Here is a 20,827-nt window from a genome sequence, read left to right as displayed (position 1 = left end):
GGCTACTCCAAGATCTTAGAGAAGTTAATAAAGTTATTGAAGACATGGGACCCCTTCAACCAGGTATGCCATCACCTTCAATGCTCCCACAACATTGGCATTTAGCTGTTCTTGACATTAAAGATTGCTTCTTTCATATTCCACTCCATCCTGCAGATGCCCCTCGATTCGCATTTTCTGTACCCTCTCTTAATCATGAAACCCCCATGGAACGTTACCATTGGCTTGTGCTTCCCCAAGGTATGAAAAATTCCCTAACTCTCTGCCAAGAGTATATTGCTAAAATTCTATCTCCCATCCGTGCCAAAGCAAAGAAAGCCATCATCCTACATTACATGGATGATGTGCTGGTGTGTGCTCCCAATAATCAGTATCTTGAGCAGACACTTAACATGGTGATTGAGGCCCTAGAGGCCAAGGGCTTTGAATTACAACCTGAAAAAATGCAGAGAACAAGCCCTTGGAAATACCTTGGACTCAAAATCACAGAAACCTCTATCACCCCAACACCCGTCACCATTAATAATAACCCAAAAACACTAGAGGAAGTGCAACAGATCTGTGGGACACTGACCTATCTAAGGTCCTGGTTAGGACTCACCACAGAGGATGTAGCTCCTATTGCAAACCTGTTGCGAGGGGAAGGCGGTCCAGCATCCCCATGATCCCTGACACAAGAGGCAAGGCAGTCTCTCAGAAAGATACAAGAGCTCATTTCCACCAGACAAGCACACAGGTATCAGCCCTCCCTACCCTTTAATCTTGTCATTCTAGGGAAGGTACCACGCTTTCATGGCCTCATATTTCAGTGGGACAAAGAGCAGAAGGAACCCCTCATCATAATTGAATGGGTTTTCCTTCCACTCCAACCTCCTAAAACCATCACACAGCCACAAGAATTAATGGCAAAAATTATCATGAAGGGTAGAGCAAGGCTCCGCACCCTGGCAGGATGTGACTTTGCATGCATCCACTTACCGGTAACAACAGACGCATTAGATCACCTACTCCAAAATAATATAAATTTACAATTTGCATTAGATAGTTACTCAGGCCAAATCTCCAATCATTACCCAAAGCATGACATGTTTAATCTGGCATTCTCTTTCATCCCTTGAGAGATTCAAAGCAGAAAACCCCTCGATGCGATTACCATTTTTACTGATGCGTCAGGAAAAAGTAAGAAGTCCGTGGTCACATGGAAAAATTCAAAGATGCAAAAGTGGGAATCTGACATCAAGGTAATCCAAGGATCACCACAAGTAGCTGAATTAGCAGCTGTCGTTAGAGCATTTGAGAGGTTCAAAGAACCCTTTAATTTGGTCACAGACTCAGCATATGTATCTGGACTAACTGTTAGAGCTGAGCATGCTCTCCTAAAAGAAATCTCAAACAAAAAAATTTATGATTTGCTCTCAAAATTAATTTATCTGGTTTCCCACAGAGAGCACCCCTATTTTGTCATGCATGTGAGGTCACATACAAACCTGCCAGGATTTATTGCAGAGGGTAATCGTAGAGCTGATGCTCTGGCTATGCCAGCAGACATAGTTCTATCAGCCGACTTACCAAAGCTCCCCCAAGTTTTCGAACAGGCAAAATTGAGCCATGCTATGTACCATCAAAATATTCCTGCTCTCATCCGCATGTTCCATCTGTCGCGGACGCAGGCAAAAACAATAGTGGCAACATGTCCCAACTGCCAGAAGCTACAGCTTCCATCACTGGGCATGGGAGTCAATCCCAGAGGCATTAATAGCGGTGAAGTGTGGCAGATGGATGTCACACATTTCCCTGAATTTGGGAGATTAAAATACCTTCATTTTTCTATTGATACCTTCTCTGGTGCTATGTATGCCTCTGCACATGCAGGTGAAAAAGCTAAGGACGTTGAAAAACATCTTGTCCAAGCTTTTGCTGTGCTTGGTATACCTGAGGAGATAAAAACTGATAATGGACCTGCCTACACCTCTCAGGAGTTTAAAAACTTCCGTCAGCAGTGGGGATTTCGACATGTTACAGGTATTCCTCACTCCCCAACCGGACAAGGCATTGTTGAACATGCCCATCAAACCCTCAAGCGAATGCTGCTACAACAATCAGGCACCACCAAAATCAACTCACCTGTCCTCAGACTCAGCAAAGCACTGTTTACCATAAACTTCCTGAATGGCACCTTTGAGGATCCAAACCCTCCCATCTATCGTCATTTCCAGAACACCGGGAGACAGAAAATGAAGGAGAATCCAGAAGTCCTGATCCGGGACCCAGAGACTCAAAAAATGCAAGGACCATACAAACTTGTAACTTGGGGATGTGGGTATGCCAGTGTATCTACCCCTCAAGGACTGAGATGGATCCCAGGGGAATGGGTAAAACCTTATGTCACTTTCTCAAAAGTCAAGGACGTTAAAACAGCCTCCTGGAAGAGACGCCGTAAAAAGGACCCTGATTTCGCACCCTCATGTAAACCCCCTACTGCAGATTTTGATGTTAATCCCTTAAGTTAAGTTGCACTGTTTTGCATTCACGTTTTGCACTGTACTCTGTAAGTCTTCGTCCTGATACCCCATACCATAGATGGCCTGACTAACCCCTAAGTTTTAACTGGGGAACTAGTTTAAAGGCATCCTAGGTACTATCGAGTTGTAGGGACGATAGATTCCAATTATGTTTTGCACTGTTGTTCTGTTACTGTTCTATGCACTTTAAGTTACAAAAAATTACAACCCAGCTTTAAAGAAAAAAAAAATAGGGAATTGTTGCTGCCTGTTCTGAGCTTCCCCTCCCCCTCCCAAAGACACGTGCTCCTGCCACATGCTCCGAGCTCCTTTGTTCTAAGTGCGGGCAAAACCAATGTCACTCAAACTCTTCAGCAGTGTCTCATTGGCCGCTCACCCCGGGTCCGCCCCCAGTCCTCCCCTTCCCCCTTCTCCGAATAAAGGATAGTCGAGGGGAGGCTCCGCTCTCTCTCGGCTCAGCTTTTCCTGTGAACATCTGTAGTTGTCTCTCTCCTTTTTTAAGGCTTCTAACTGCAGGGAATTGAGCGGGCAGGGAGCTATATTTCTCCCTCTTTGCTTCTGCTGATGGTATTTACTCTGCAGCTGATACAGGTACCGATTTTAGAGCTATTAAAGTGCTAGATCGCCTGTGCTGCCTCTCTGGGTTGCTCGAGGCTTTCTAAGGCATTGATATACAAGCTCTAGCCGGTATAAAGCTGAAAAGATACCATCCACAGGCACACATAACTGGAAAGGAGAGATAACTATATGATAGAGATATTTCTGCAACATATAAACCAATTCAAATGTAAAAATTAAAATTCCTTCTAAATTTTTAACATGGTATTCCTTAAAAGCATTTCCAACCACAAATTCCAAGGGAAAGTGGTGAACCTTATTGTGTATAAAATATATCTAAGTTTAGAGTAAGATTTTTAACAGTGTAAATATTCATACTACACAGTTCCATAAGTCATCTAAGTAACTTCCCAAGACATAAGCAGTTACAAATATATTCTAGGAAATGTCATACATGAAATCCCTAATTGTGCTTGGTCTTTGCATATTAAGTGCTTTAATTAATTAATTCTGAATTAAATATTTTTAAATTGAATGTTAAAATTAACCCATCAGCCCAGGTACAAAAATCAAGTTCCATTATCAGTGTTTTCAATTGTTCAAAGTAGTTTATTAAGAGAGTTGCACCATTCCCAGTTAGAAATTCCCCAGTTAAAAATCCCCAGCTTATGTCCCCTTCTCAAACTTTAAACCACCTGTACACCATAAGAGTTATCTTTCCTATGTTCATTGTCTACTTTTACAAGTGTTTTAAGATGTATTGGATGTATTTTAATTTTTTTTAAGTGTTATTACTTTGCACCCTAACTCAAAGGCTAACTCCAAAACCTCAGTTTCTAACAGCCAGCAGCTATTTTTAGCCCCTTAGCCGTTACCCTGCAGGCAAGCTCCATGGCAACCTGAATTTTAATGAGGGCATTTTAGCACCCTTATCTCAACTGATACCACCCCTCTGACTACGACGAGCCATTGGTGGATGGAGATGATCTGTCAAAGGGAAAGCACCAATCACTTTAAACCAAAGGGGCGGGCTGTAGGCGGGCTGTGGGCGGACTGGGGCGGAGCAAAGACACTATAAAACAACGAGACAGACAGAGAAGGGAGAGAGTGTCCTCTGCAGGCTAGCTGTGGTGGGCATCAGTGCTGGGCAGTAAAAGCCTTACTCCTATTAAGGAGCCTTTAATAACTTTTTCCTGACTTTTGGACCAGCCAAAAGTCAGCTCAGCACTGCAAGTCCTTTTGCTCTACCTGAGGTCCATTGCTGACCCAGCCAGAAGATCTCAGATCCCTGCACTCCTGGGGCATACCATCTACTGAGCCATAGGATCCCAAATTTTTATATTTTTCTAATTTCTGTAATTTTTCAATTTTTCTGTTTTCAATAAATTATTTTAATTTTTTATTTAACTAAGAGTTGTCTCTTTTCTCACAGGAAAGGACTTATTAGTCTATTTCTCCATGCTCCAATCCCAAAGAATGATCTCATCGTTTGCTGTGCTCCCTGCACCAATGCATAAATAAAAATGTATATAATATATATGAATACAATGCATATATAAAACCTATGTTATGGATATGGTTATTATATGTAGTTATATAGTTCTAAATATAGGGTTTTAATATATTATATGCAAGCAATGGTGAAAAAGCATTTAATACCCCAGTCCTGAAAGCGGAGTTGTGTTTAAAATTTCATCATGTGGAAAATACCAATGCAGTCTAGAAAAAACTCCCATGTTTAACAATAAACACATAAACTTACCTATTAGGTTCTCAGTCTCGAAAATATCATAGCTCCAAAATAAAAGTGAATTGAATGGTCAAAAGCTGTTCCTTGGAGAGATGTCATGATCATAGAATCACAGAATATGCTAAGTTGGAAGGGACTCACCAGGATCAAGTCCAACTCCTGGCCCTGTGCAGGACACCCCAAGAATCACACCATGTGCCTGAGAGCACTGTCTAAACACTTATTGAACTCAGATAGGCTTAGTGCTGTGACCATTTCCCTGGGAAGCCTGTTTCAGTGCTCAACCACCCTTTGGGTAATAATTTTAAACAGGAAATGGACCTGACAAAAAGTCAGGCGTCAAATGGCCAGTATACAGAGATTATTAGGAAGAAAGATTTCATAAGATTAAGTTTTCCCAGCATTTTGGAGTTACCAACATATATAAGAATTTAAGAAGCCATATCAGTCTTAATAATAGTTTCAAAAGGTGCTGACAATAAAGGAAAAAAGTAATCAACCAGCTAGGGGCTGCTTTGGATTATATATGCATGTAATTTTGGAACTGAATGCCACTCCTGAAGGACTGCAAGTTTCCCCATAAAACAAATATTCTAAAAATCAAACACTTGATGCTTACAAAAGTGTGTCAGTTCACTTTCCAATACCAATAAAGCCAAAGGACAGTAAGAAGGCAAGCAGCCAGCTACTCATTAAGGAAATTAAGTAAGAGTATATCGCCCATACATTTAGGCTATCTACTACATTGATCAACAGATTAGCTGTATTAGGGGGCTGTTTCTTTACCAAAGAGAGCAGAGCTAACCATAGATAATCATTGAATCTGACATAACATTTTGGAGAATCAGCTAAGCAGAGTAGCTACAATCAAATTTACACAGCCCTGATATTATTCAGAATACAAAAGTTTATATGATAGTACAGACATATTTAAAGGCACAGTAAAAAAACAGTAATCTCGAATTAAGAATAAAACACCAACAGTCTAGGAAATATGAAGATGCACAGATACTATTTACAACTATTATACTAAGAGCAAATGCACCCTCTCAAATTTAGTTACAGCATTTCTTCTCCAACAGCAAAATTTATAATGCCACATCTAATGCTAAGAATATATATATATATATGAAAGGTCTCAAAAGATGGAATAACTTTAAATGTTTCTAACTTTACACTCAACTCGGAGTCTGTGGCAAGAACCATGCACTCCTTTGAGCTACATGGAGTAAGAGAGTTCAGAAACTTTCTCCAGCAGGCCAGTCCACTCAACGATTCCAACACCAGAAATACAAGGAGAAAATACGCAGAGAAGGAAATGGCTTCACAACACAATCCTGAAGAGTCCACAAACCCCCGGGCTTGGTGAGTCTGTTTCACTTTACCCCCGACACACTCCAGCTGTTCGCCAGGAGGTACAAAACTTGAACAAGAGCTCAAACAAGTTTATCTGTTTTGGTATAACCAACCCTAGAGTTTTTGCTCAGTCCCTTTTCCGGGACCCCCGACGTCTCCTCCATGCGCGCTGCTGCTCTCATGTCACCCTCAGGAACTCGGCACTCTCCAGGCCGCGCGAGGCGACTGCTCAAAAAGGTCATAAGCTCTGAGGTCTGAGGGTAGATACCCCAAAGGAGATGGAGGGCGATACCACGACTCTGGTCTCTCCCCCATCCCCGGGTGTTTTAACAACTGGCGTCCAGACACCCGTCGTGTCTCCCGTGGGGACACACATACTCGGCGGGGCGGGCATAACTCCACTTAAGTGTTGCGGAGAGTGTCAATATCTGGGACCTTTGGGGGAGAAGATGAACAAAGGGGGATGGCAGGAGGGAATAGCTTTCCCAGCCCCCAAAACTACAAAACACTTCTCCGACTCACACGCACCGCTTACCTGACACAGGAAGTCTGGTGCCGGGGGCGGCGATGTGTCTGCCTCTGCCCTGGCTCTGAGTTCCTTGCTCCGGGAGGCTCGGCCTGTGTAGGGTTGGAGGTGGCTGCTGGCAGAGGGTGGGGGGAGGTGGCTGCTGGAAATGAGAGGCAACACCGTTCATGATGAGGCTGAGGAAGCTGGAGTGGATTCGGGGAGGAGGTTCCAGGAGGAGGAAGGGAGCTGAGAGGGAAGGCGAGGGCTGCGGCAGCGATGGGGGAGGGAGAGGAGGAGAAAGCGGGGGGGGGGGGGTGACAGCGCAGGAGGGAGGAGGGAGACGGCGAAAGGATCCACAAATCTGCTGGCGAGTTCAATTCCCCTACCCGCCTCTCCCACTTGGCGAAGGGGATCCGATCGATCTTCAACGTCATCCTCCTCGGACTTTGTGGATTCCCGGTCGTGGTTCCGCAGGCAGGTGGAAGGAAAGAGGCGGGAGTCAGGCTGCACAGCGCAAGGTTGCGAATTGGCGGCGATAGGCATCACTTCCCTCGGCCCCCTCCAAATAGTTAGCAGCAGACGGGGTCCCAACTGCCCAGACAGCGCACGAGGAGTGGTGGGCATGGCAACAAACTTCCTTTCGGTCTCTCCCTTGCGAAGTAGCGGCGCTGGGACAAGGAAGCTCCCACCGCTCGTTGTCCCCCGGTACGGGCTCAGGGGCACTAGGAGGGGGCTGAGCCTTCTAGTTCGGCAGGGAAGGCGATTAGCTGTGTCTCACGACTCAAAGGGCTAGAGCTTAGTGCAAGAGGGAAAACAAAGGCAGCATAGAAGGCTATTATACCTCCCTCGCCTCTGCCCTGGAAACAATAACAGCACTACGCCAAGGGAACGAAAGTAAACGTTATCGGGATCAGTGAAGTCCGTAGCCTCCTTCCCTTCCGTCTCGTGGACTTCCTCTGCCGTCTTGGCCCGCCTCGTACAAGACGGCAAGGTCCACTTCTCAATCCCGGGCACGACCGGAAGAGGGGGATGATTATCCGTAGGTGCCTGTTCGTGTATTAGATTCGCCTTTGCGTGTGCGTGCGCTTTCCCCTCTCCCTGTGTAGGGAAGGGGCAAGTCCTCTATGGCCTAACGATATTCTGGCTGCTCTCTAGGAAAAAGTTGCTTCCTTTCTCCTCTGCCATCAGCGTCACCATCTCAGCATAAATTATACATGGTGAGAAAGAAGAGTGTTTGGCTCACAGCCAGCCCTGCACCTTCCCGCTTCCATACCAACTGTGTCCACTTGGATCCCAAGGCAGCAGCTCCCACACGGAACAGAATGTAACAATCGGGAGGGTCTCAACCCCACCAGACACACAAACTTTTCTTCCCTTTTGTTCTCCCTTCTCCTTCCTTTCTCCACCTTTTTTCCTTCCATCACAGTATTCAGCTTCACCAGTAGGTCTCAGCCCAACCACCTTAGGTATCATTTGGCCATGCTGTAAGGCAAAAGCTGTCCTGCATCATACAGAACCTGAGATGCTAGGGCACATACTCTCCTGGGCCTTGCTCCCTTCTTTCTTTACCCAGACTCTACTTGCCCCCACCACCAGTGGTGGCAGTGACAAATGTCTCAGCAGTCAAGAGCCTGGTGCTGAGTTCAGGCAGAGACCTGCTCATTTTTTATCTTTTTCTTCCCTTCTCCTTTAAAAAGCTTATGACCAAAGCATACCAGCAATGGAGGGAGGGCAACCCCCCATGAATTGCACACAGAAACCCACTGGCTAGCAGTACTGCCTGTACTGCTTGGCACATACTGGAGCATCTCAATATGAGGAAAGGCTGAGAGTTGGGGCTATTCAGCCTGGAGAAGAGAAAGCTTGAGGGGACCTCATCAATGTATACAAATATCAAAAGGGAGGGTGCAAAGAAGTGGTGCCCAGTGACAGGACCAGAGGCAATGGGCACACAGTGAAATACAGGAGGTTCCATCCAAACATCAGGAAACACTTCTTTACTGTGAGGGTGACTGAGCACTGGGACAGGTTGCTCAGAGAGGCAGTGGAGTCTCCCTCCTTGGAAATAATGAAAAAGCCATCTGGACTTAGTCCTGGGCAGCTGTCTCTAGGTGGCCCTGCTTGAGCAGGGGGGTTGGCCAAGATGACCTCCAGAGGTCCCTGTGTGATTCTGTGTATGTGTGCACATACACAGGTATAAACTCAACAAGGAGGGCTTGAAAGGTTTTGGTAGATTTTTCCAGTTCTGGCTCAATGCCATCCATGCACTTTCAATTAAATAAGCCTTTGTCCGACCAAGGAGGCCCTGGTTCCTGGGAGATCTACACAAAGCCAGGGACTCTCTGCCTGCAATTAATATGCAACAATCAATCGTGTTGGAAAACTCTGAACAGATCAGACACACCAAACCTGCAATCACCATTGTCCCCTTTGCGCTGCTTCATTAATTAGGACTCAAGCATGTCCTTTATGCTCAAGCTACCCCTAGCTTCTCCCATTGCTTCAATTCAGAAGCACCTACAAGCTTCTCCCCATACCTTTCCCTCACCCTCCTGCATGAAGTGAGTTAGCAGGAAGCTGCAAGGAATGTCTAATTCCAAAGGCCTTTCCAGAAATGGGGCTGTCCTTGCAATGATGTATTTCTCTTCCTTTCAGCCAAATGCTTTGTGGGTGGGTGTTACGATCCGGTTTAGACCCAGGAAAGCAAAGCAAGCTAAGTCTCTGAGCATAAACCAGAAAGAACTTAGAAGGTTCAAAATATCCCCAGAAATGAGATTAAAACCAAACGAGGTTAGATATTGTTGCCAAAAAATGGATGTATTTTATTTGATAGTAAAAGAGGCAAAGAGAAAGGAAAAGAAAGAGAGAAAGAAAAGAAGTGTGCATGGGGGGTGGGGGAACAGGGAGACGTGACAGGTTAGATGGAAGCATATCACCCATCTGAGGGTCCGAACGACGTTTCGTTGCTCCCCTCCATCTGGTCTGCTCATGGTGAGGGTCCCCCGTTGCCACTGTGGCCACGCGGCTACATGCAGCCACACGCCATGTCATGCCACCACGCCACACACCACCACACCACACGCCGCCACAGCCGAAGAGTGCAGAATCCTGTGGATTAATATACACTTTGGGCCAGGTGGGAACGCCCACGTGCCTCTCTTGCAGGGGCGAGCTTGACACACTGTCCCTTGCAACACTGAGGGTCTGTTGCATCATCTCTGGTGCAGGGTCTGGGGACCTCTTTGAGGGGGGGCCCTGTGATGGGGCATGTCATCCCCTTCTGCTGTGGATAAGCTTCCCCCCCCCCCCCCCCGCCCCGTTAAGGCCCCTCAGCTGGGCTCTGCACAGTTGGAGGATGGGCAGTCACTGCACCTCTGACCACAGGCTTTTTCAAGATACCCAAAGCCTCTCCTCCCTCCACCCCTTGGTTTGAGGGTCTGTTTGAGCCTGGCAGCTGATAGCCCTGGGGCTGTGGTCCTCATCTTGGAGGTGTTAAGCCTGTGCTCAGTGAATGTCCCCAGCCCTGAGTTGTTACTTTATCTTATCTTCATCAGCGAGCAGTGTCAGGCCTCAGGGCCCCATTCAGGGTGTGGGGGTCTTCTCTTCAGCTTTTGTAATACAGTTTTAAAAGTCCTTTAAGAAAATGTTTAAGTCATAAAATATAATATTTCAGTCTCTGACACTCCACCCCGTGACTTAAACTTTTCTTCTGATGTTTCTTCAGTTTATGGGTTACCCACGGTGGGTGATATGTAGAGTGGTTAGTAAGAGAAAAGATAGAAGAAGAAGTAACAATGCAAGTAATATAATAGTTATTCCAATCATCAAAAATGTAAATTGCAATTATTAATCCAATGCTTATTAGTAAGCGCCTCCCACCCCGTGAACCCAAAGATCAGGTTTTTTTATTTGACAGTGGGTGTGAGGGATTCCCCAATATGGTATTTCTTGGATATGACTTAATATGTTTTGAAATTGATCATAGAGTTACACAGCAGATTTTAATTTTTTAAATTCCTACTATAATTGCAACCTGGAACAAATGTGAATATGTTTGTTGTAAATGTGTGCTTTTGCATACTTCAAGGCTGAAAAATAGGTTGTTTTCTTGACTGCATTCACATATAGTTGGAAGAATTTCATTGGTAGTATTCCTGCTCCGCTGGGTAAGTCTATGAAAGAATTTAACTTTTATCATATTAAATTCACAAAATATAAAAACATCTTCATACAAAAGATTTTCATGCAAACACATTTTTACATCACAGCTATGTTTCATTTATCAGGGAATAGATTATAGCACTGTTGTAATTTAATTTTGACACAAAACAGAAACTGTAGTTTTGTTATTGGTGGGAAAAAAAAAACAAAAAGAAAGAAGAAATAAAAAAGAAATTAAATTTCTTTTAAATTTAGTTGTACAACTCTAAGAAACTTTTTCCTTTTGAACTTTAGTAGCATAATTAAAAGAAGTGAGGTAGAATTAAAATGTTGGACATAAGAAACTTAACAGTACATAAAAAGATGTTTAAGTGGGTTTGAGAGTTGGTAGAAGTGTTGCCCACCGACCACAAACACAAACCAACAGAGAGTCAGTTTATGCGGTGCTTTATTCAGGGCCCGGGGACCTGGGGACTAGTGTCCCAAATCAGGCTTCCCAAAGGCCTATCGTTTCACTCAGCTCTTTATACAGTTTCAAACATTGGCACACATACAAGATTTAATCTTCAAAGTAAAACATACATCACAAGGATTAACAATTGATAATCATACCCTACGCCATATCTCTCTATGGTTGTCTAGTCTTAGATAATGCTCAACGAGCTCCTACCACTGAAATCCCCCTTGCATGCAACATATATCAACCCAGAACAATTTACTTTTAGACAGGTTCACCGTGCCCAGCTAATTCACTAACGGGTTCACCATGCCCAGCTAATTCACTAACGGGTTCACCATGCCCAGCTAATTCACTATTCCTAACCTCCCCACCCAGTACATTCTATTCCTGTTTCCCCAGAGAACTATTTCTACACCTGAGGCCTTACAGCCTAGCAGAGCCTTAGCCTTACTACTTCTAAAATCCAATATCCTATCCTTTTTGTAACAAGTCCCCCCTTTTGAGCATCCTTCGAGCTTCTTCTGGGTTCGCAAGGATGCTCAATAATTCATGTCGCTGTTTCGCGATAAGCAGGAGGTGGAACGGCTGGTTCTGCCAGGACTTCTCTTCGCATTATCGCCTTCATTATTCGCCGAGTATGTTGACCTTCCTTGACAATCATTCCTAAAAGACACTTATATACTATTAAGGCAACTAAAATGATTATAACAATCATGATTCCATATTGTACAATTGAGGATATCCATCCGGACATCCGAATTCCCAGGGAGCTGAACAGTTCTCCAACCCAATTGTGTTCTGCCTCTTTCTGAATATCATTCACCTTTCCTTCAATCCGTTCTAATTGACTTATATCCTTTTCTACTTCTTGTGTAACATTCGGGATGTGAATGCAGCAATGGTCGTCTCTACCATGCAGATATCCACATACGCCATGCTCCTTCAACAATATCATATCTAGAGCCATCCGATTTTGAATTGTCATTCTAGACGTAGCTTGTAACTGCAGATTTAAGTCCTTGAATCCCTTCTTAGTCACAGCCGCTAACCTTTCTGTTTGTCCCAACAATTTGTACAACATTTCCCTGTTTCGATATGACGATATTTGTGCAAAGAGAGATTCTAATACCCACCCAAATTTAATTCCTGAAGAAGGTTCATGCCAATCTTCCCCTTCTTCTAACCCTATGTCCCCAATTTCCTGACTTATATCTCGCTTATGTCTTATTTGTATTTCTGAAGCCGTCAATTTTGTCGATTTCCAGAAAGGACAAAGAGTTGGAACTCCTAAAGTAATTTGTGTAGTTGGACCATCTACCGGCATATGAGTGGTCCAATGTCCATGACCCATTACCCAAACTAAATTTCCTGGAGCTCGGATTGATGTAGTTTTACAGTTTAACTCTCCTTCTGTATTTTTGTCTGTTATCGTGTGGTTATATCCCCTACATTCACAGCCAAATCTCAAAAGTACCTTTACCGGCAGTAGACTCACAGACTCACTTGGGCTGTCACAAGTGAAGACCTCAGTGCAATTCCAATCGGTCATCCTAGGTGCATCTTTCCTCCAACTATCCTGTTCTTGATAGGTCTTTGAGTAAGTTTGATTTTTCCGTCCCTTCCAATGAATACACCATTGAACTGTTCCTATATAACTATAAGTTTCCAACAAACTAGGTCCCCAGATTGTCTGCCATTGTTCCATGGTAGTTGTGTTTGTAACATTCTGGCATGTTATTTCAAAATATTGTTCAGTTGCCGGGACTTCTCGTGTTTGCCTCTCATCGTATTCACACCATCCTACTCCCTGGAATCTTCCGATTCTGGTAAATACAGCATTCGGAAGCTTATAACAATCTGCTCGAGTCCTCGGGGTTTTCCTCCTTATCACATTTGTCCGATTAACCAATTTAGTTCGGCTCCTAATCTCCTGGGTACAACTTAAGGTAACTGTTCGATTAGATGCAGGCATGTCTGGAGCTGGTATAATTCCCCATGGTATAGGGTCTCCTGCCGCATGGGGCAAAGGCAGACATGCAGTGATTGCTGATACATTTTGTGTTTGCCCAAAATCCCTAATTAAACCCACAATCAGATTCTCTGGTTTGGTTTGGATTTCATCCTCTGGTACCTGCCGAGTCACCCTTGTTCTTTCAACATAAACACTAATCATCCCGGCTGCCCACCAATCATCTCGAGCAACCCAACACCAGTATTGTCCATTATCTTGCTGTTCTAGGACTTCTTTAATTACTAACACTATTTCTTGGGGTTTTCTTTTAATTTGATATTTCCCTTGAGCCACCAAGCTTTGTCCTCCAAACCACCATTCATACTCAGTGTAGCTTTCGGTTGGTATCCTGCATCTTAAAACCAAATCCTGCCCTTCCTTTGCGTTATATATTTCCTGTTCAGGCTTGATTCCTTGCTCCTGTTGTAATACCACTTCTACCTTCCTGACCCCATAACCTCCACTATCACCACAAACGATAACACAAAGGTATTTACCCTCCGATCTACCAATCTCTGAGTTCGTTATATTCAACCATCCCCTGCTCTCATTTCCCAGCGTCCACCAACTTGTCCCTTGTACCTGTGGATTCCACATTTCCTGTGTCGTGTTTCATTTCCACCATTTCATTCTAATCTGTTTCTGACACCCTGTCTTAAACCTATGAGTACATTTTATTCTGAGGGGAGGTCCGTCCCACATATCTACTTTCCCATTTGGGAGATTCACCTGGACCTTATTTTCTGATTCTGTTTGGGAGATATTTAAAATGTCAAGATTTACGAATCCATAATCATAAGTCCCTTTTATCCAAACCACACAAGCGTATTTTCCTGTTCTGGCTTTTGTTATATTGGATATCTGCAGGGTAATCCTACCTTTTTGCTGCTTCTCATCCCAGACCATTTCTACTCCTTTATCGGGAATTTGATCCTTGGTGATCCATTTCCATTGTGCCCTGACTCTGTCCCGTCCAGCTCCCTGTTCATCGACAAACAAACATGTAAGATTTACATTTGAATTCTCCGGTACCCACACCCTTGATTCAGGTATTGTGATTTTAACAAAGGTTTCAACAATTATTATTTTACTCAAGAGTAACAACAACAGCATTAATTTTTGGCTTTGAACACCATTCTGGTGGGAGATAGGGGTTCCACCGACCATCGGGAGGGGACCTTTTTGACCCGTGTGTAATGGATCCAGCTGTTGATCCCGTCGACCTTGACGGCGGTGTAAGTTGTCATTATCACTTGATGGGGGCCGTCCCATGTTTCCTTCAGAGGCTCCACCGACCAGTTCTTCACGTAAACTTGATCTCCTGGGTGAATATCGTGAGCAGGAGTGTCCAGAGGTAACGGTCGATTCCACTCCAGCGTGGATCTCAGTGCTGCAAGGGTCTTATTTAAAGACAGAACATAATTTACAATCATCTGATCCCCAATTACATGTGGGTCCCCTTGATAGGTTACAGCATGATATGGTTTGCCGTACAAAATTTCATACGGGCTTACCCCTATCCTTTCTCGTGGTTTAATCCTAATCCTCAGAAGGGCTAGAGGCAATGCTTGGGGCCACGGTATTTTAGCTTCTTGACAAATCTTTTTAATTTGATTTTTCAGAGTTTGATTCATTCGTTCCACCTGACCACTAGATTGAGGTCTCCAGGGGGTGTGTAAGTGCCACTGAATTCCCAGAATAGTAGAAACTTCCTGCACGATCCCTGCAGTAAAATGTGGTCCTCTATCTGATGATATTCCTAAAGGAACCCCAAACCTTGGAATAATTTCCTTGAGAAGGGTTTTCACTACCTCCTTGGCCTGATTCGTCCTGCAAGGGAAAGCTTCGGGCCATCCCGAAAAGGTGCACACATAAACTAGTAAGTACTTGTATGCCTGAGATTTTGGTAACTCGGAAAAATCTATTTGCCAATAATCCCCTGGTTGTGGCCCTACACGTATTTTCCCCATTTGGACCTGTCTTCTAACCAACGGGTTATTTTTAATGCAAATCGGGCAGGTGGCATTTATTCTTTTGGCCATTGTTATCATCGAATTAGAGAGTACTATTTTCTTTAGATATTCTACCAATGCTTCTGCACCACAGTGGAGTTTGTTATGTTCAGTTTCCATGACTACTTTCATCAATCCTACTGGCAGTATAACTTGTCCGACCGGTGTTACATACCATCCTACAACATTCCTTCTTGCTCCAGTGATTTGTGCCAACCGTTCATCCTCCGGAGAGTAGCACGGTTTCTCTTCTAAATAAGGTGCAGCGGGATTTTCTCTTGTCGGTATCAGAGCCATTTGAGTCCAGACCAATCTGGCTGCCCTTTTCGCAGCTTCATCTGCCATCCGATTCCCCTGAAATTCTTTCCCGGAGTCTGCTTGATGACCTCGGACATGCATGATCGCTACTGCTTTAGGTAAGTGTACAGCTTCCAGCAACTGAATTATTACTTCCTTATGTTTGATCTGTGAGCCTTGAGAGGTCAAAAGTCCTCTTTCTTTCCACAAAGCCCCATGGATGTGAACCACACCAAATGCATACTTTGAATCAGTCCAAATGTTTACTTTCCTGTCTCTACTAAGGACCAATGCCCTTACCAACGCCCATACTTCTGCTTTTTGCGCTGAAGTTTCTGGAGGCAGTGCTTTAGCTTCCACTATTTCTTGGAGTGTCACCACAGCATACCCTGCATACCTGGTTCCATGCTCCATAAAACTGGATCCGTCCGTGAACAGCTCCACATCGGGATCTGCCATCGGGACATCTTTCAGATCCTCACGGCTGGCATACACTTGTTCGATCACCTCCACGCAGTCATGCTCCAGTTCTCCTTCCTCTTGGGTGGACCTGAGGAATTCTGCTGGATTGAGATGGTTGGTTATTTTTAATTCAACATCATCTTGTTCCCGCAACTGAGCCTGGTACTGCATCATTCTGCTGGAGGAGAGCCAATGCCCCCCTTTTTGTTCCAAGACGGCTATGACCATGTGAGGTACATATACCGTGATGTGTTTTCCCAGCGTCAGTTTCCGTGCTTCCTGAATTAGGATTACCGTAGCAGCCACTGCTCGCAAGCACCCCGGCCACCCTCCGCTCACCATGTCCAGCTGTTTCGAGAAGTACCCCACGGGCCTCTTCCATGACCCCAATCGCTGTGTGAGTACTCCTAAAGCTAATCTCTGCCTTTCATGCACATACAATTGAAAGTCTTTTGTCAGGTCTGGCAGACCCAGGGCGGGGGCCTCTTTGAGTGCTTGCTTTAATTCCTGGAAAGCCTTGTGCTGTGTCTTACCCCACTTGAATTCGGGTTCCTTGATTGTTTCGTACAGTGGTTTGGCCATGAGTCCGAAATTCGGAATCCACAGGCGACACCAGCCGACCATCCCTAGGAAAGATCTTAATTCCTGATTATTTCGTGGTACAGGGATTGCACAGATGGCTTGTATGCGATTCACCCCTATTCTCCTGACTCCTTGTGATATTTCACATCCCAGATAAATTACCTTCTGTCGCACCAGCTGCGCTTTTTCCTTGGATACTCGGTATCCTGCCTGACCCAACATGTTTAATAGTTCAATTGTTAACTTTAAGCACAGTCCCCGCTCCTCTGTTCCCAGGAGTATGTCATCCACATATTGTAAAACAACATAAGAAAAAGGAGACTCTTTTACCTTGGTAGTTTTCCATTCCTCTAACTCCTTTGCTAGCTGGTTTCCAAAAATGGTGGGTGAACACTTAAATCCTTGTGGCAACCTGGTCCATGTTAACTGTCGCTTGCGGCGAGTGTCTGGGCTTTCCCATTCAAAGGCAAAAATGTATTGACTCTCGGGGGCCAGTGGGATGCAGAAGAAGGCGTCTTTTAGATCAATCACTGTGAACCACTGAAAATTCTCAGAAATCGATGTTAACAATGTATATGGATTGGCCACCACCGGGTGTATATCTTTGGCAATTGCATTTACTGCTCTCAGGTCCTGCACCAACCTGTATTTCCCATTTGGTTTCCTTACCGGAAAGATTGGAGTATTAAATTCTGATTCGCATTCTTGTAAAATCCCTAATGCTATAAATTGTGTGATCATTGGGGCAATTCCTTTCCTGGCTTCCAAACTAATAGGGTACTGTCGAACTCTTACCGGGTGTGCCCCTTCCTTTAGTTCAATTTTTACAGGAACGGCTACCCTGGATCTGCCCGGGGTCCCTGTTTCCCATACCCACGGGACTACTGCCTGCTCTATTTCCTGGGGTATCTCCTCTGTCTTTGTCTCTTTAATCACAAAAAGTTTTGCCAGATTCCCCTCCGGGATTTCTAGTTTAGCACGCCCTTTCTCGAATATGATTTTTGCATCCAGTGCCGATAATAAATCTCGCCCCAACAAGCATTCCGGGCTGCTTGGCATATATAAAAACTGGTGATCCAATTCTTTGTTTCCAAATTTGATTTCCAGTGGCCGCAAGAATGACCTCTCCACCACCTCCCCCGACACCCCTACTACTTTCACAACTGAATCACTTAACGGTCCTATTTGTTCATTGATTGCAGAGAAAGTGGCTCCTGTATCTACCCTAAATTCCCTGGGCCCCCCGTCAACTTCCAGGACCACTTTTAGATCTTTATCTAGTCAGCTCTGATTTTGATAGTTCCCCATCATAAAGGCTTGAGCAACACCTTGTGGTCCTGGCGCGAAAGGGTTTAACCCATCATTCGCGTTCATTCCCTGATTTATGGGATTCCTTCCTGGAAAGTTACTCATCAAATTGAGGGGGCACTCATTCTTCCAATGACCTTCGGCGAAGCATCGGGCGCACTGATTGGGCCCCAATTTACCTCTACCCCTACCCATCATCTGATTCCCTACATTCTGATTCACAAAACCTCCGAAACCACCTCTTCCCATGCCCCTGTTTCCTCTGCCTCGTCCCCTCCCCCGGCCTCTCACATTCATCTGACTTGCCTGTTGTAACACTGCCAACATGCTTGCTTGTTGCTTCTTCACTGCCTCTTTCTCTCTATTATTATACACTTTCCACGCTACTTCAAGCATTTTCTCCAAGTCCCGAGTGTCATTCCCTTCTAGCTTTTGTAGCTTCCTCCTAATATCCTCCTGTGACTGTCCCATAAATATCAAGGCCATTTGTAGTTTTCCTGCCTCCCATTCCACGTCTAAGTCTGTATACCTCCGTGCTATTTCTTTCAGCCTCTCCAAGAACGCAGATGGTGACTCTGCCTTATCCTGTCTTACCGCATACAACTTAGACCAATTTAAAGTCTTTGGGATTCCCCTCTGAATTCCTTCCACCAACAGCTCCTGATAAACCTGCAACCTATGATACTCTTCTGCCAAATTAGGGTTCCATTCTGGATCTTCCCTTGGTACTATTTCATTCACATTCCCTATTCCTTGTAGTGCTGGTGCTTGCAACTGAATCATGTCCCTTGCCCGATTAGACATAGCTTTAAATACCATCTCCTTTTCCGTAGAATCCATTATCGAGTCTAGCAACACCTGTAGGTCATTCCAGTCCGGATTCTGTGTCTTTATTACCATTTTCACCACCCGAGCCACCTTTTCAGGATTTTCTCTATAAGCTCCTGCAGATTGCTTCCAAATTATTAAATCATTGGGGGAAAACGGAACTTTCACTCTGACCCGATCCCCTGTTGGTCCAACTGCTTCTCGCAATGGGGCCATTAGATGTGCTCGAGAAGCGCTTTTTCCCCTGTCCAGACGCCCTCTGCGAGTACGCTGGGAGAGTGGAGTTCGGGATTGTTCCCTCCCTCTCTCCCTGGGTTCGGGAGTTCGGGATCGTTCCCTCTCTCCTTCCTCGGAGTCAGATTCCTCTTCCGAAGAATCTGAGTCCGGGAGGGGGAGGTTGATTGGGTCGGATGGTGATACCAACAAAGACACATCCTCCTCAGGCTCAGAGAACCGTACCCTTCGCTCTTTACAACCCACGCATTCTTCTGGTTCCGTTTCTAACACCATCATTCCACATTTCCTCTGCCAATCCTTTTTTCCTATTAGCTGATAGAACAAATCCAAATAGGGTATCTCATCCCACTTCTCATTTTCCCGTAGGTACCGCATCATGGAGGTTATAATTTCAGAATTAATAGTGCCATTCCACGGCCACTGCATCCCCCCAGTTTCATATTCAGGCCATACCTTATTACAATAATCAATCAATTCCCTTTTCCGCAGCTCCCGTCCCAATTTACCCTCCTTCCAATGACTTAGCAAACACCCGAGGGGAGAATCCTCCGGAATATCCTTATCTGAACTTGACAAAGCCCGAAACACCCGCAACGGCATCATTCCAGAGGTATGCAACCACACAATAACACACACACACCTAGTAACACACAGACTAATACCAATACCAATTACCACAATATCCAATTCCCTCCTTGCTTATCTCGTCGCCGCGAGAAGCAAGGGCTGGCTCTGCAAAGCTTTCGCTCTGTCTGACGGCCAGCGCCTAGGCTTTATAATCCAAACCAATGCCCCAACCCTGCGAGTAGAGACTCGTCTTACCGGGCAGGCTACCACCACCGGTTTAAAAGGAATAAAGCACCTTATGGGCTTACCTCACGGTTGTCCGTCGGACGCGGGGTCGGGCACGGGCTGATGTCTCCCCAGAAATCACCTGGTGCCGGCACGGAGCAGATCACCCCGCGAACCGCCCCTACGACCCCCGGAGTCCTGCCGCGGTCGCCAGAAAACTGTTGCCCACCGACCACAAACACAAACCAACAGAGAGTCAGTTTATGCGGTGCTTTATTCAGGGCCCGGGGACCTGGGGACTAGTGTCCCAAATCAGGCTTCCCAAAGGCCTATCGTTTCACTCAGCTCTTTATACAGTTTCAAACATTGGCACACATACAAGATTTAATCTTCAAAGTAAAACATACATCACAAGGATTAACAATTGATAATCATACCCTACGCCATATCTCTCTATGGTTGTCTAGTCTTAGATAATGCTCAACGAGCTCCTACCACTGAAATCCCCCTTGCATGCAACATATATCAACCCAGAACAATTTACTTTTAGACAGGTTCACCGTGCCCAGCTAATTCACTAACGGGTTCACCATGCCCAGCTAATTCACTAACGGGTTCACCATGCCCAGCTAATTCACTATTCCTAACCTCCCCACCCAGTACATTCTATTCCTGTTTCCCCAGAGAACTATTTCTACACCTGAGGCCTTACAGCCTAGCAGAGCCTTAGCCTTACTACTTCTAAAATCCAATATCCTATCCTTTTTGTAACAGAAGGTTGTTTTTCATTTAATCTTACATTCTCTTAGGATTTTTTAGTTCACTAATTGATAACTCTTGAAGAAAAGAGAAAAAAGAATTAGCCAAATTATAATGATTCCAAGGTAGAACTGGGAAAGATATATATGTAAGATTTCATATATGTATATATTCTTGTACCAACTTTCAAAAAACAAACATTCATAAGACCTTTTGCCATACTA

General features: G+C 44.8%; 1 protein-coding gene across 1 annotated transcript in view; it reads right to left on the bottom strand.

Annotated features, from left to right (window-relative positions):
• The window catches only part of LOC138102678 (E3 ubiquitin-protein ligase RNF38-like), a 406,849-nt gene extending 399,612 nt beyond the window's left edge, over positions 1-7,237 (bottom strand). The window contains 3 exon segments of the mRNA XM_069000397.1: positions 6,722-6,938; positions 6,940-7,008; positions 7,010-7,237. Of these exon segments, the coding sequence (XP_068856498.1) occupies positions 6,722-6,938; positions 6,940-7,008; positions 7,010-7,237 (514 nt within the window).
• Positions 7,238-20,827: the final 13,590 nt, after the last annotated feature.

This window comes from Aphelocoma coerulescens, assembly GCF_041296385.1.
Source record: "Aphelocoma coerulescens isolate FSJ_1873_10779 chromosome W unlocalized genomic scaffold, UR_Acoe_1.0 ChrW_unloc_scaf_1, whole genome shotgun sequence".
Lineage (NCBI taxonomy): Eukaryota > Metazoa > Chordata > Aves > Passeriformes > Corvidae > Aphelocoma > Aphelocoma coerulescens.
This window is presented reverse-complemented; position numbering and strand designations above follow the sequence as displayed.